At 41.6% G+C, this 16,858-nt stretch overlaps 1 protein-coding gene across 1 annotated transcript in view; it reads left to right on the top strand.

Moving 5' to 3' along the window:
- Positions 1-16,858, top strand: part of myo10 (myosin X) — a 247,119-nt gene that overhangs the window by 181,367 nt on the left and 48,894 nt on the right. Inside the window, exons 20-21 of the mRNA XM_020466612.2 lie at positions 9,267-9,391; positions 15,066-15,180. Coding sequence (XP_020322201.2) covers positions 9,267-9,391; positions 15,066-15,180 — 240 coding nt within the window. The remainder of the gene's footprint in view (positions 1-9,266; positions 9,392-15,065; positions 15,181-16,858) is intronic.

The raw sequence follows: 16,858 nt of genomic DNA, 5'->3' as shown, positions 1-16,858 counted from the left end.
AGAGCCAGTTTCATCATAGTGCTCGATGGTTTTTGCGACGGCACTTGAAGAAACTTTCAAAGTTCTTGAAATGTTCTGGATTCACTGACCTTCATGTCTTAAAGTAATGATGGATTGTCATTTCTCTTTGCTTATATGAGCTGTTCTTGCCATAAAATGGACTTGGTCTTTTACCAAATAGGGCTTTCTTCTGTATACCACCCCTACCTTGTCACAACACAACTGATTGGCTCAAACGCATTAAGAAGAAAAGGAATTCCACAAATGAACTTTTAACAAGGCACACCTGTTAATTGAAAAACATTCCAGGTGACTACCTCATGAATCTGGTTGAGAGAATGCCAAGAAACCACACACTATTGCAGAGACCTATTACTGGCACCCAATTGATATGGTGTAAACAATGTGTGGGGAGGCAGAGGAACAAAAACTCACATCAATACCTTTGTCAGATAACACTGTGAAACTAATCATTAATTCTATATTAATTATCCATAGGAAAACAATGTGGGGAGCTCAGCATTCCAAGGGCAAAACGTATTTTGGGGCTAGCATTTGATGACAACTGAGCTAGCTGCCCGGGCTTACATACTTAGAAAGAGGAGATTCTCATGATTAAAATGTCGTCCGACTTGAAAAAAATCTAAATATACACAGACATGCCTATATTTCCTCCATAGGAAACAATGGGAAGACTGTAGAGTTCCAATATTATTTTTGATGTTTACATTTGAACTATAAAACAACGTGAACAGGTCTCATTGCCAACAATAATGAAGCAGGCATTGTGACGTTGAGCAATAAGCTGGGAATAGACTGTTTGGAAGACAAGTTTGTGCCACGGTGCTCAATAGAACTAATAGGAGCTGGCAGGGTGAAAAAAGGAATTAAAATAAGGCATTATGCACAAAAACAAATGTCACATCACTTCAGAAAGACAGCAAGCAGCTGGGACATATTGTCATATTATGAAACCGGGCTCCACGGCGGATGCAATGAACTCGTTTTTATCAGAAAAGAACGTTGTTAAAAATGTTGTGTGTCCAGCCTACGATCTACACGGATTTCAGAGCACTCTCGTCTGAGTGTACCAGAGCGCAGAATAATTACTTTACAAGCGCTCAACACCCGTTGAATATGGCCGGTGTCAGTAAACGTCAGGAAAAAAGCGTAATTAAATTGTTTGCAGCAGCACATTTACAGTCACCAACGCTCTGGTTAACACAACAACTACTTTACCAGCTCTGCTAGGACGGGTAAAATGGTAAGAGTGGTCTCATTTGTGTCTGGATGTAACTAGCCAACGTTCGCTTGGGTGCTTGACTACCGTTGTAAGGCCAGAACGCTAAAATCAACCCTACTCCTCATCCCGAACGTCCAGTGTGCGCTCCGAGGGCGAAATAGTCTGAATTTACGAACTGACAATCTTACAATGCTCTGAATTGATGAGCGTCACATTGCACAGAGCCATATTTTCTTTTCCATCCTAACGGAAACTGCACAGTAGCCTAATAGACAAATAACCACATTTCATTAATAAAATAAAGATAAAAAATACTCTTTCAAAATGCAGATGTTATTTACTTATGGATCCATAATGAAATACTATGGGAATAAATATCACTGATTTACACAAAGTTGTTTAATGAAGGCAAACAATTTAGAATCCTCCAATCTTGTAGCCTACTCCCGACGTACACGTACAGCGCCATATTTTCCATTCCATCCTAACGGAAACCACATTTCCCTTAGGGTTTCGTTTGTCGTTTTTCTCTGAATGGAAACACCTTAATATTAATCTAATTAAGCCACATTTCTTTAAATCAATCCCATATACTATGTTATTACCAAATGCTTCTCAAAGATGCCCTCTTGTGGTCAAACTAGCAATTTCTTGCAGTAACAGAAGAAATGTCTGAGAATTAAATGACGTGCCACAGAATGCTGCGGCAGCACGCAAGGTGTGCCGCAGTATAACGCAACTTTTAAAGGAGGAACCACAATATGTAGATATTACATAAAAAATCTGCCATTTCCAGCTACAATAGTCATTAACAATGTCTAAACTGTATTTCTGATCAATTTGATATTATTTTAATGGACAAAAAAATGCTTTTCTTTCAAAAACAAGGAAATATCTAAGTGACCGCAAACTTTTGAATGGTAGTGTGTGTCAAAGATTTAGAATGGGGGATCGGACCCTTTTAAAAAAAATGTTGCCTAAAATGACATACCCAAATCTAACTGCCTGTAGCTCCAGACCTGAAGCAAGGATATGCATATTCTCGATACCATTTGAAAGGAAACACTGAAGTTTGTGGAAATGTTAAATTACTGTAGTAGAATATAACACATTAGATCTGGTAAAAGATAATACAAAGACATTTCTTTCTTGTTTTTGTACCGTCATATTTGAAATGCAAGAGAAAGACCATAATGTAATTATTCCAGCTCAGATTTAGATTTTGGCTACTAGATGGCAGCGGTGTATGTGCAAAGTTTTAGACTGATCCAATGAACCATTGCATTTCTGTTCAACATTTGATATCAAGACTGCCCAAATGTGCCTAATTGTTTTATTAATACATTTTCAAGTTCATAATTGAGCACTCTCCTCAAAAAATAGCATGGTATTATTTCACTGTAATAGCTACTGTAAATTGGACAGTGAAATTAGATTAACAAGAATTTAAGCGTTCTGCCAATATCAGATATGTCCATGTCCTGGGAAATTTCCTTGTTACTTATAACCTCATGCTAATCACATTAGCCTACGTTAGCTCAACCGTCCCACGAGGGTCCCACCGATGCTGTAGATATGTTCTGTAGTTGTGTGGTTTTGGTCAGTAGTTGTGGTCAGGAGTTGTTCAGTAGTCGAATCAGTTGGGGTGGTCCGTTTTATGGACTGTAGTTGTGTTCTTGTGGTCAGTAGTTGTGTGGTTGTGGTCAGTAGTTGTGTGGTTGTGGTCAGTATTTTAGTGGTTGTCATCATTAATTGTGGTCAGCCATTGTGTGGTTATGGTCAGCAGTTCTGGTCATAAGTTGTGTGGCTGTAGTCAGTAACTTGGGTCAGTGATTGTGTTGTTGTGGTCAGCAGATATATGTTTGGTCAGTAATTGTGGTTTAGTAGTTGTGGTCAGTAGTTGTAGCCAGTAGTTGTGTGATTGTGGTCAGGAGTTGTGTGGTTGTGTTCTGTAGTTGTGTGGTTGTGGTCAGGAGTTGTTCAGTAGTCGAGTCAGTCGGTGTGTGTTATGAAGTTGTGTGGTTGTGGTTAGAAGTTGTGTGTTTGTGGTCAGTAGTTGTGTCCAGGTAGTTGTGGTCAGTAATTGTGGTGGTCAGTAGCTATGGTTATTTACATGTGTGGTCAGTAGTTGTGTGGTCAGAAGCTGTATGTTTGTGGTCAGTAATTGTGTGGTTGTAGTAACTAGCTGTGGTCAGCAGTTGTGTGGTTGTGGTCTAAAGTTGTGTGGTTGTGGTCAGTAGTTATGTTGTCAAAAGTTGTAGGCCAGTAGTTTTGTGGTTGTGGTCAGAAGTTGTGGGGTTGAAGTCAGTAGTTGTGGTCAATAGTTTTAGTCAGTAGTTGTGTTCAGAAGTTGTGATGTTATGGTCACTATTTGTGTGGTTGTGGTCAGAAGTTGTGTGGTTGTGGTCACTAGATGTGGTCAGCAATTGTGGGGTTGTGGTCAGAAGTTGTGAGGTTGTGGTCAGTAGTTGTGGTCAGTAGTTGAGTGGGCAGTAGTTGTATTGCCTTATCAGTCCTAACATCTATAATACGAACAATAGGACAGTGACCACTAATTTCCTAGGAGAAAACACCATTAGCCACACATTTCTCAGGGGGGTTGTAAACATAAGGTCAATTCATGTTTATTTAGTAGGATCCCTCAGATTTGGACGTGTGGGCTTGGTAATCAACTGAGTGAGATTTAGGTTATTACAAAAATCCTTTAAACAGTCTTGAGTCTTGGAAGTAAAAAATAAGCTATTAAATCAGTGAGACTAGTTAACAACCATTTCTTAGTGGAGGGAGATCAGTAGATGAGTTACTTTAGAATTAGAACCTAGTTGAAGATTTAAACTAGAAATTAAAATAGTTTAGGACTAGAAGTAGCCTTTAAAAGAGACACAGAAAGGTGACTTTTTGTATAGATAGCAACACCACCACCTTTAGGTGTATGCATTTCAAACCATTTTTGGCTTTGAAATCACCTGCAGTGTCAATAAAAGCCAGATCATTACCTGCCAACCTATTATTCATAAAGGCTGCATAGCAATGAAAATTAAATTGTTGAAATTGACCTCAATCCGCCCTACATGTTGCTTATCTATCGCTGTTTTCTGGGGGCGTTGAGACGTAATTATAGTAGGGATTACCTGAGACAGCAGCGGCTTCATTTTACAATGCAAATGAGTAAACGTGCTAATGGCAGTACCCTCCTTTCTAGCCATAGCAGGACTAGTAAAATACCTTAAGAGTCCATTTCTGAGAGCTGCCTTGTACTGATTAGATAGTGTTCACGCACGTGCCAAGATGATTTGGGTGAATTCCATCATCCCTGAAATGTATCAAAATTGTCAATAAAAGTCATACCTGCGTATAGACAGTAGACGTTCAGCCAGTCAAGGAGTACTAGCAGTCTACTGAATCTGCCACTTCTATGACCAAGCAGAGGAAGAGGGGCAGAGGTGAACGGACACTTCTTTAAGTCTTTCAGCTTGTTAACAAGGTCTATAAAATATTTTTTTAAGCTGCTCTGATCTAGCCAACTTAATGTCTTTCAACCCCACATTAACTATAACAGTTTCAGCCCCCGGTAACTGACGCACAGCCTCAGGAAGCAACCTGGTGATATCCTGAACTTTTGCCCCAGGAAAACACAGTCCTTGCCCCGGGTACATGATATATGTGCACCATCGAACTATCATAATCGTCCGGAATGTTCCGGCCTCGTAGCAGACTGCAGAGCCACATAACTACCCCAGAGGAGGGCCGCTGAACCGCCGGCTGTGTGCAGACCTGCAACAGCCAGAGGGACAGAGCTCTGAGACAGAGAGCACGGCCCAGGGGAGGGGGGCCACAGGGGTCCAGGCAGTTGATTCACTAGGACAGTAGCTTTCACAGCCATGGAAGGAACATGTACGTCCCCGGTAGAAGACAGACGGGACAGGGGCTCAAAGCAATTTGAGTCTTAAGTCTGTACGCGTGGTAACAAAGCAGGCACGCAGGGAACGATTATTCTCCTTCTTCCTGGTTCCGACACACATCAATTCACACTCAACTGGAGTTGAACAATGAGCAGCCATAAATCTGGTTCATACTAGTAGAGGGGTACAATGGCGGAAACTGATCATATCCCAGGAAGGTCCCATTATAATCCTCTTGGATGTTTTGATAGGAAGCATTTAAAGATGCCGATAGACTCTAAGAATCCTCAGTTCAATACTTATTCCATTCAATAATCCTTTCTTTAGCTGCATCGAGTTCAATACATTTTTCACACATGAAGGTGTCCATCTGACCTTTCCCCATGACGTCTGCAAACATGTCGCATACCGTACACTTAATAGCATGTGAGTCCCCAGCAGATTCAAAAGAGTTTTCACTGCATAACACCTACAGTCCAAGGGAACGAACATTGTCCGCCTCCGCCATAATATCCATGTAGATCTTAGTGAATTGACTGTTTCTCTATGTAACCCACATACAAATTAGCATAGTTAGGAGCCATAGGGGATTCCATAGCAGCACCCTTAATCTGGATAAAGAAATCATTTTGAAACATGAAATGGTTGTGTGAGTACTATTTCAGCCAATGTTACAATGCCTGCAATGGAGGGTAACTCATTTGGGTCACGCTGCAAAATAGAATGTTCCATGAGTTCAATGCCTGCCCAATACATACATTGATTCATTCGACGTGGGTATGCTAGTGAGGATATTGGAACATGTTTAAAAATGAACAGCTTTTGTTCCCGGATGCCCGCTCCTCGTGTTTCCAGAGTGCACTGCTTTTGTCCACTATTCCCTTTCCCCCTGTGCACACACACACACACACAGGTAAAGACACGCACACACACATATGCACTTACATAGAACATACACTGGCACAAAAATGTTCACTCACACATACACACACTGATACACACACACACTTCTCCCCACCCTCCCCAACAGTCCCTACAAGTGGCCCATACAAATTAGCCTCAGCATGGGACGCATCTCCATGGTAACCGCCCCCACACACATAAAGAGAAGCGGAGCTAGCAAAAGGCTTTGTTCATTCTCTGCTTGTGTTTATTCTTGTGTGTGTGTTGGAGAGAGAGAGACTCAGCTTTTAGGAACTTCTGTCATCTGTCTATATCTCTCTGCCTTGATACGGAACTCTTGGCTTATTGTAAGAGATGGAATGAGAGACTACGCTGCATTGCATGGTAAGAGGCAATGTAGTTTAAATGGAAAGTGTTATCGCTCGGCTAGTGTGCATTAGACTTTGTTTGTGGCACTGGAGTATGTTTTTACCTGAAAGATTGGCTTCCGTGGTGGAGTGGAAATGGAAGACTGAAAAGGTGCACGGTTCAGTGTTGGCATGGCGAAGGGGTTTCTTGTTGCATTTGCTAGCTATAGTTATTGATTGTTGTGCCATCACATTCATTATCTAGGGCTAGCATTTTTGGTGAGGACACACCATTTGATTGGCTGGCGAAAGGGACAACTCTTCTGATATTGCCAGTTATGTGTCATTATTAGATGTGTATTTGTTGTGCTGTTGCAGTTCATTGATTTTGCTCACGGCATGACCAAAATGAATTGATAAGGAGATTGATAAAAATGTGACATTTCGGTTAAAAACAAACAGATGTGTCACCACAGCTCGCTCTATTATTCGTCTCTCAACCTTTGAAATGCACTGCTCTTTGGGACACTGTTAGTTTAAACAATGCACCATTTATATGTGTGGGGCTTTTTGCAAACCTAGTTTTTACCAATGTTTGACACGTGCTAATCAGCTTATGTGATATGATTTTTTGGTTACTTACAGAGAGAAAATACCTGTTGATATTCTCATCAACTGAGATGATGGATTCTCTTATTGATTTTATTTACAATCATTGATATAATACTGTATGTTTACTAATAATTCAGCTTTTTGTTGCTATACATATGATGATTTGTAAGGGGGGAGGCATTCTCTCCTCTCTCTTGTCCATATTTGACTTTTCCCTCAGAGTTCCCAACCCCCATGACCACCTGAACACACCCTCTTTTGTCCAACCGAATGACCAGCTTGGTCTTAGTTAGACATTTGGTGTGAAGAGATAAGGTTTTGCTTTCTCAGACTATGCTTTCCCTTCAGAGAGAGAGGCCGTGGCTGATGCTTGTTTGTAATCATGCCAATTGATTGATTGATTGAAGTTTGGGAACTTTGAATTAAATATTTTGGATCTAGATTTACATTCACATACTAGATTTTTAAAGGTGCAATATGTCACTTTAATTGACGGGCAAAAGGCCTGACCCTGCACTTTTTTGTAAAGAGGTTGTGGGTCTTCTGGTCTATAAGATTTCTTTTTTTTTTCTTCCCTTTTGGCCAAATGTGTTAATGTAACGCCACTGAAGTGAGGGATGTAGTGCCCCTGAAGGGAGGGATGTAGCGCCCCTGAAGTGAGGGAATTAATCAAACAAAAGAGACAGAATACACATTTTACCGGGTAAGTTCTGAGTATGACGTAGGCCTACAGTAGTTGTTTCATATACATGGTGTAGCTCTTGCTCTCCCTGAGCCCAACACTGACTGTTTAGATATAGAAACTGAATGTCAGAGAGAGTAACCCACTGTGGCTTCCTGAAATGACAGCTGTGGGGTTTAAAATCAGAGAGTACTTAAAAAAAAAATAAAGAGTACTTTATTAGAGTAGAATTTGCAACACAGATAGAGAGGTAAAGAGAGATATGACCTGCAGAGGCAGCTCTCTGACAAACAAGCAATGTTTCAAAAGTCAGAAAGTGACTGAGAAAGAGCGGGAGAGCAAAAGAGAGACAGAAAGACAGAAAGAGAGGGCAGCTGTCTGACAGACAAACTGCTTTTTAAAATCAGAGAATTAAAAACAGATGGAAGAGAGACAGAGCGATATACAAAGAGAGGTAGCACATCTGACATACAGACAATCGGGTTGGTCAAAACCAGACAACGACAGTCAGTCAGAAAAAGAAAGAAAGAGTCAGACGGCAGCTTCCTATGACACGGGGCTTTGTGACACAACGACGGCTAGTTAGGCTCATTATGCAAATACAATTATGCAAATAATGTGTTCCCTTAGCCTATTGCTCTTACAGGGCGTCATTCAGCCAGTGATCTGTGTCCATTGGTGAATCTGATCGCTTCTTCTCTTGGCCAGAATGGGCTATCTAGATCTCTGCCCTTTCAATGAAATTGAAATAAAAGGGGCAATACATGAGGTATGAAAGCGCCCTCTTATTGCTACCCCCCTACGCCCACTGAGGTTAAGGGTGAGGGGTACCACATAATGACTTCCACTAGGCTTTCGCTCACACACTCCCCTTCCTTCCCCCAATGCCTTTCGTATCTGTTGCTGGTGGAGACGTCTCTAAATGGCCAAGCAAATGAAAGGGCTTTGATTTGTGAATGACAGATATTCCTGTGTGCTCCTGCGTGTTTTGTGTTAAAGGGCTTAGATTCATGAATGAGAGATATGCATCATATGAGACTATGAATGGAGGGTTTTACAGTAGGGGCTGTGTGATGGTTGTAGACCTCATCAGTTATGTCGTCTCAACTTGTTCAATTTATGACATTTGTTTAAGAAGTCAGGGCTGCGTCTCTAGTGGTCTCAAACTAAACGTATGTATTTTCTTAAAACACAAATATGAACACTGGTTTTCCAGTTGCCTAATGACATCTGATGTATTGCCTGTGACAACGGCGTTATAAAAAGCACTGTACAAGCATCATGTCATCTGATTGAGCGACTTATCGAGGAAAAGTTACACAAGTACGACTGCCCCAAATCATTTCAGATTTGCCAATACTAGGTTGTAATTACATAGCTAATAGCGACTGGGTTCACAAGGTTTCCCTCTGCACAGTGTGTGCCCACTCATCTGCTGCACTACTAATGTGTAACATCAAAAGAACACACCAAAACAGTATGTACAGCACCCGCCTGAGTGATGCGATGTGGCTGCCATTTTGTGCCCAAGCAACCGCCGCAGTATTACGTATTTCCGTCCACTTTCCTGCCCTCAGATGCCTGAGCAGTTTGACCAGACGGTGGTGCTGAACCAGCTCAGATACTCAGGGATGCTGGAGACAGTAAAGATCCGCCGTACAGGCTTCCCCATCAGGAGGCCTTTCCAAGACTTCTGTACCAGGTGAGTACAGAGCTGGGGCCGTATGTGTTCAAGTGTTTTATAGTAGAAGTGCTGATCTAGGATCAGCTCTCCCCTGTCCAGTTATTCTTATTCAAGTTATCTAAAAGGTTAAACTGATCCTAAATCAGCACTCCTACTCTGAGACTAGGGCTGTTATGGTGACCATATTACCGCCATACCGACAGTCAGGAGTCATGACCACAGTCAAATTCCACATGACTGTTGAGTCACGGTAACTAGGGTTCTCCAAAGCTGTGCTCTGATGCCTCTGATTGTCATTAATAGCCTACCAAATGTGCTAATGGCCTGTACTCAGCTCTCTATTGTCCCTTTATCATTGAAAGTCTGCTGTCAATTTGTCTACTGTGAAATAGCATTGTATCTGGTCAAACACATTTTTTTCCAAAACTTTACTAAGGGTTGGTAACAGGCTGATTGGTCGGCTATTTGAGCCAGTAAAGGGGGCTTTACTATTCCTGGGTAGCGGAATGACTTCAAATCAAAATCAAATTTTATTTGTCACATACACATGGTTAGCAGATGTTAATGCGAGTGTAGCGAAATACAAGAATGACTTTTGCTTCCCTCCAGGCCTGAGGGCACACACTTTCTTGTAGACTTAAATTGAAAATATGGCAAATAGTGGCAATATCATCAGTAGTTTTCCATCCAAGTTGTCAGACCCCGGTGGCTTGTCATTGTTGATTGACAACCATATTTGTTTCACCTTTTCCACACTCACTTTACAGAATTCAAAATTACAATTCTTGTCTATCATTATTCGGTCAGATATACTTGAATGTGTAGTGTCAGTGTTTGCTGCTGGCATGTCATGCCTAAATTTGCTAATCTTGACAAATAATAAATCATTGAAGTAATTGGCAATATCAGTGGGTTTTTTGACGAATGATACATCTGATTCAATGAATGATGGAGCAGAGTTCGCTTTTTTCCAAAGCTTTTTACTATCATTCTTTATATAATTTATCTTTGATTCATAGTATAGTTTCTTCTTTTTTTTCTTCAGTTTAGTCACATGATTTCTCAATTTGCAATACGTTTGCCAATCGGTTGTGCTGCCAGACTTATTTGCCATTCCTTTTGCCTCATCCCTCTCAACCATACACTTTTTCGGTTCCTCGTCAATCAAAGGGGATTTAACCGTTTTCACAGTAATTTTCTTAATTAATGAGCGCATGCTTATTAGTAACTGGAATAAGACATTTTATAAATGTGTCAAGTGCCGTGTCTGGTTGCTCCTCATTACACACCACAGACCAGCAAATATTCTTTACGTCAACAACATAGGAATCACTACAAAATGTATTGTATGACCTCTTATACACTATATTAGGCCCAGACTTTGGAACTTTGGTTTTCCTAGATATTGTGATCACTACATCCTAGGCATCTGGATACTGCTTTCAAGAAAATGTCTGCAGCATTAGTAAAGATGTGATCAATCCATGTTGATGATTTCATTCCTGTACTGTGTGTAACTACCCTGGTAGGTTGACTGATATTCTGAACCAGGTTGCAGGCACTGGTTACAGTTTGATGTTTTTTCTTGAGTGAGCAGCTTGATGAAAGCCAGTCAATATTGAAATCACCAAGAAAATATAGCTCTATAATTGATATCACATACATTATCAAGCATACATTATCAAGCATTTCACACATTTATCCAGATACTGACTGTTAGCACTTGGTGGTCTATAGCAGCTTCCCACAAGAATGGGCTTTGGGTGAGGCAGGTGAACATGTAGCCATATTTTATTTTTTAATTTTTTAATATTTTTTTTAACCTTTATTTAACTAGGCAAGTCAGTTAAGAACAAATTCTTATTTTCAATGACGGCCTAGGAACAGTGGGTTAACTGCCTGTTCAAGGGCAGAACGACAGATTTTGTACCTTGTCAGCTCGGGGATTTGAACTTGCAACCTTTCGGTTACTAGTCCAATGCTCTAACCACTAGGCTACACTGCCGCCCCAATTCAACACTATTTAACATGAGATCCTCTCTAAGCCTTACAGGAATGTGGTTCTTAATATAGACCGCAACACCATCCCCATTGGTATTTTTGTATTTTCTGTAGATGTTATTACCATGAGATGCTACCACTATATCATCAAAGGTATTATCTAGTTTTAGAGATTGTCAGAATATGAACATAATCTTTTACTAGCAAGTTATCGACTTCATTAACCTTGTTTCTTAGGTTAGCACTTTTCTAGGATGTTTGACTGTTTTCATTGCTTTCCTGGGAAGCTTAGCAACAGTAGAAATGCTCATTTTATTTATGTTAGTGCAGGGTGAGCTGCACACAGTGGACTTGCTACTAGGGCACACCGCCTCAGTGTTAATAGTATAAATGATTCATAGGCGTGTGATTACTGCATACAATAGCTGTGTATTCAGCAGAGACATTCAGGGCAGTAAGATTGTACACAAATTATGTTACTTACATTGTGTCTTCCAACACCCCTGGGATAATGTACTAATGCTGAAGCGTTATGACAATTTAGTGACACAATGGTAGGGATTAACTGAGCTGAGCTTGGGTCATTGATAAGTCATTGTCTCAACGCAGCCTTATAATGCTGTGAAAGGATCCAGCAACCCAAATGATTTGGGTGGATCCCATCCTCCTTATAATACGAGCTTTGGTTCCAGAAGGTATCAAAATTGTCATTAAATGTTACACCCACAGAGCTGCAATAGTCTCGTAGCCTGTTATGGAGGGCTAAACGTCTGCTGAAACATTCAATGCCACGATTTAAGGAAGGCAGAGGGACAGATATTTAGGGGTGTCTGTTGGTGTCAAGCAGTGACCCAATCGGTTCTTTAAAATCCATCTTCAGCTGTTCAGAGCTGCCCTTCATAATGCCATTGAATCCCACATGAACTATTATAGACTCGATTTCCTGATGCAGGTTTATAATGTTAGGGAGCAGCTTATTGATGTCCTGATGCAGGTTTATAATGTTAGGGAGCAGCTTATTGATGTCTTGATGCAGGTTTATAATGTTTGGGAGCAGCTTATTGATGTCCTGATGCAGGTTTATAATGTTAGGGAGCAGCTTATTGATGTCCTGATGCAGGTTTATAATGTTTGGGAGCAGCTTATTGATGTCCTGATGCAGGTTTATAATGTTTGGTAGCAGCTTATTGATGTCCTGATGCAGGTTTATAATGTTTGGGAGCAGCTTATTGATGTCCTGATGCAGGTTTATAATGTTTGGTAGCAGCTTATTGATGTCCTGATGCAGGTTTATAATGTTAGGGAGCAGCTTAATGGTGTCCTGATGCAGGTTTATAATGTTTGGTAGCAGCTTATTGGTGTCCTGATGCAGGTTTATAATGTTTGGTAGCAGCTTATTGGTGTCCTGATGCAGGTTTATAATGTTTGGTAGCAGCTTATTGGTGTCCTGATGCAGGTTTATAATGTTTGGTAGCACCTTATTGATGTCCTGATGCAGGTTTATAATGTTTGGTAGCACCTTATTGATGTCCTGATGCAGGTTTATAATGTTAGGGAGCAGCTTATTCATGTCCTGATGCAGGTTTATAATGTTTGGGAGCAGCTTATTGATGTCCTGTACTCGTGCTCCTGGATAGCACAACGTTTGTGCTCCAGGGACTGAGACATTTCTCACCATTGAACTGCACAATACAACGGCCGGAGAAGGGAATGGAGATATCTGGCCATTCCTACCCCTCACACAATTCGCTGAAGCAGGATAGTGTACGCCCGCTGCTCTTGGCGATTGGTCCAGATCTCCCACAGCAGGCAGTGCCCCGTCAGATCCAGAGAAAGGGAAAGGAGCCGAGCTCGACGACGAGGCCGCTGCTGGAGTCACTGTAGTTGGAGTCAGTACCGCCGTCGCAGACACAGGCAATCCCAGCATTGAAAGGGCAGGTAGATCAGGCACCAGTGCAGCGAAGCTACTTCTTATGTCAATCTGCTCCGAACCTCTTGCAGTCAGTCCCTTCCACTTAGCAGCATGCCGCTGCCGTCGGTTTCCATGACTTGTGACATGGGACCAGCACTGACTGGAACAATCCTCTTGCTCTTCTCCGTCTACTTCACTACAAGATGGAGGAGGAGAAGAATATGGAGATGACTTCCTTGGCAGGCAAGTTCCAGGTAGCACAGGCCATTCGGATAGGGACAGATGACAAGGCAGGGACACATCCATCAAGCCCGAGCGCCGTCCAGCCATAGGAGTTGAGAATGTTCGTGACAGGAAATGACATGATATAGGAGGGTCTGTTTCTTTGTTAACTGCTCAACACAGAATAGCCGCAAAATCGTTTGAGGAAAAAAAATGGATTTTTTTTTTTCAATTTTATTCAGTTATGTTCAATTGTATTGTTCTCACTATAAAATAATATGCCACAGGAATTAGAAGCAAATCTTGCCTGCTAAATGAACTAGTGTAGCCCACAGCCATATGACATAGCCACATCAGGACCTAACATAAGGATGACTCTTTTTACCCCCTTTTTCTCCCCAATTTGATCACAATCTTGTCCCATCACTGCATCTCCCAAATGGGCTCGGGAGAGGCGAAGGTCGAGTCATGCGTCCTCCGAATCCGTGCTTCTTAACACCCGCTCACTTAACCCAGAAGCCAACTGCACCAATGTCAGAGGAAACACTGTTCCACTGACGGCTGTAGGCAGCCTGCAGGCGCCCGGCCCGCCACAAGGGCGGGCTAGAGCGCGATGAGCCAAGTAAAGCCCCCCCCCTCTCCCCGGCCAAACCCTCCCCTAACCCGGATGATGCTGGGCCAATTGTGGGCCTCCCTATGGGACTCCCGGTAATGGCCTGTAATGACACAGCCTGGGATCGAACCACCGGCTGTAATGACACTTCAACACTGCGATACAGTGCCTTAGACCGCTGCGCCTAGGCCCCAGAATATGCTATTCTGTTCTTCTGAAATACGCAAAATTTTCTTCATATCATAATGTTTATTTAGACCTGCCTAAAATAAATAATGGGTTTATTGTGATGGTGTAGGCTATATTAAATTAATTTATTAGACTTTTTAAAATTTAGATGTTCCGAAGGTCTGCATCAGTGGATTGTAGGCTATGGTTGGAAGCAGGAGATACTAAATGTGTTTATCTTAATTAACGTGAAGCAGTTATTTGAATGACAATCACTGGCTGACAAAATGTCATGACCGCCACAGCCCTATCTGAGATGATTGTATGCTGTTTTCCTTCCACTTGACTATCAATTATTTTACAATACAGTACGTTCTTCTACAAGTTACATCCGAAGATTTTAATACATTTTGAAAATGGATACATCACAACTGTAAAAATGTAAAAAAAATACCTGGAGCCACAGTGTCCTTTTTGGAGGCATGATGCAACGTTATGGTAGATAGCAAAGAAGTGTAAGAACAGTAACTGTGAAGAATATGTAAACAACTCCAGCTAGCTAGGAAGCTAACTTGGCTAATGGTGGGGCGAAAACAATTCACATGTTTACTTTAAATTAACTACCACACCCTATCTCTTTCCTTGCAACTCCAACAATGTTTCATGTCCCGAAAACTGACAACGTGAATGTTTATATTTTGACATATTTTGCGTATGACAATGGATTCCGAGCCATGTATATGCTAACATTCCATTCGGTCCCATCCCTTTCTCAGGTACAAGGTGTTAATGAGGACTGTGTCTCCACCAGAAGACCCAAGGGGACGGTGCGTACAGTTACTCCACCTCTACGACAGCACCAGTGCAGAATGGGAGCTGGGGAAGACCAAGGTGAGAGATGACCCGGCCAATATTGTTTTAGCCTAGAAATTAGGTTTAGCTGCATTCATTGTTTGCAGGGAACATGACAAGATAACTAGTGACTATAGGCCCCTCCCTTTATGTTTTACCATGTTTTAGGCAAGGAAACATAGAAAAGGGAAACGTGCTAGATATAACCTAGGATACAACCTTAACAGTAATGATTCAAAGGGATTTGAATTATAGAATGAGAGAGAGAGAGAGAGAGAGAGAGAGAGAGAGAGAGAGAGAGAGAGAGAGAGAGAGAGAGAGAGAGAGAGAGAGAGAGAGAGAGAGAGAGAGAGAGAGACTGTCTGTCTAAATATTACATTTGCAGACAATAGGCTAACCAGGATAAATAAGGAGACAGGATAAACATTTCTGTTTGACTTTTCTTTAATGGATTAGACAAAGATTCATGTTCAAACCATTCAAATTAAATTCCCAAATTTAGACTCAAAGCAATCTATTAATAAAAAGTCCTAACTATTCTGAAAAAGTATATAAAGGCAACATGTAAAGTGTTTGTCCCATGTTTCATGAGCTGAAATAAAAGATTCCAGAAATTTTATGTGCACAAATTTGTTTACATGCCTGTAATTTATCATTTGCTAAGATAATCCATCCACCTGACAGGTGTGGCAAATCAAGAAGCTGATTAAACAGCATGATCATTACACAACCTTGTGTTGGGGACAATAAAAGTCTACTCTAAAATGTGCAGTTTTGTCACACAACACAATGCCACAGATTCCTCAAGTTTTGAGGGAACGTGCAATTGGCATGCTGACTGCAGGACTGTCAGCCAGCGCTGTTGCCAGAGAATTTAATGTAAATTTCTCTAACATAAGCCGCCTCCAATGTCATTTTAGAGAATTTAGCAGTACGCCCAATCGGCCTCTCAACCGTAGACCAAGTTTAACCACGACAGCCCAGGACCTCCACTACCGGCTTCTTCACCTGTGTGATCGTATGAGACCAGCCACCTGGACAGCTGATGAAACTGTGGGTTAGCACAACCAAAGAATTTCTACACAAACTGTGAGGAACCGTCTCAGGGAAGCTCACCTGCATGCTCGTCATCCTCACAAGGGTCTTGACCTGACTGCAGTTTGGCGTTATAACTGACTTTAGTGGGCAAATGCTCACCTTCGATGGCCACTGGCACGCTAAAGAAGTGTAAGGGTTTTTGTCTTCCTCCTCTGACGAAGAGGAGTAGTAGGAAGGATCGGAGGACCAATGTGCAGCGTGGTAAGTGTCCATATTGTTTAATAAGAATAATGAACACTGAACAAAACAATAAACTACAACGTGAAATAACAAAACCGAAACAGTTCCGTGTGGAACAAATACTGACACGGAAAATAATCACCCACAACTCAAAAGTGAAACCAGACTACCTAAGTATGGTTCTCAATCAGGGTCAACAATTGACAGCTGCCTCTGATTGAGAACCATACCAGGCCAAACACAGAAATCCCAAAACATAGAAAAAGGAACATAGACAACCCACTCAACTCACGACCTGACCATACTAAAACAAAGACATAACAACAGAACTAAGGTCAGAACGTGACAAGAAGTGTACTCTTCATGGATGAATCCGTGTCTCAACTGTACCGGGGCAGATGGCAGACAGCATGTATGGCGTCATGTGGGCGAGCAGTTT

This window comes from Oncorhynchus kisutch, linkage group LG30 (genome assembly GCF_002021735.2).
Source record: "Oncorhynchus kisutch isolate 150728-3 linkage group LG30, Okis_V2, whole genome shotgun sequence".
Lineage (NCBI taxonomy): Eukaryota > Metazoa > Chordata > Actinopteri > Salmoniformes > Salmonidae > Oncorhynchus > Oncorhynchus kisutch.
Note: the sequence above shows the minus strand (reverse complement) of the source record. Positions and strands in the feature narration are given on the sequence as shown.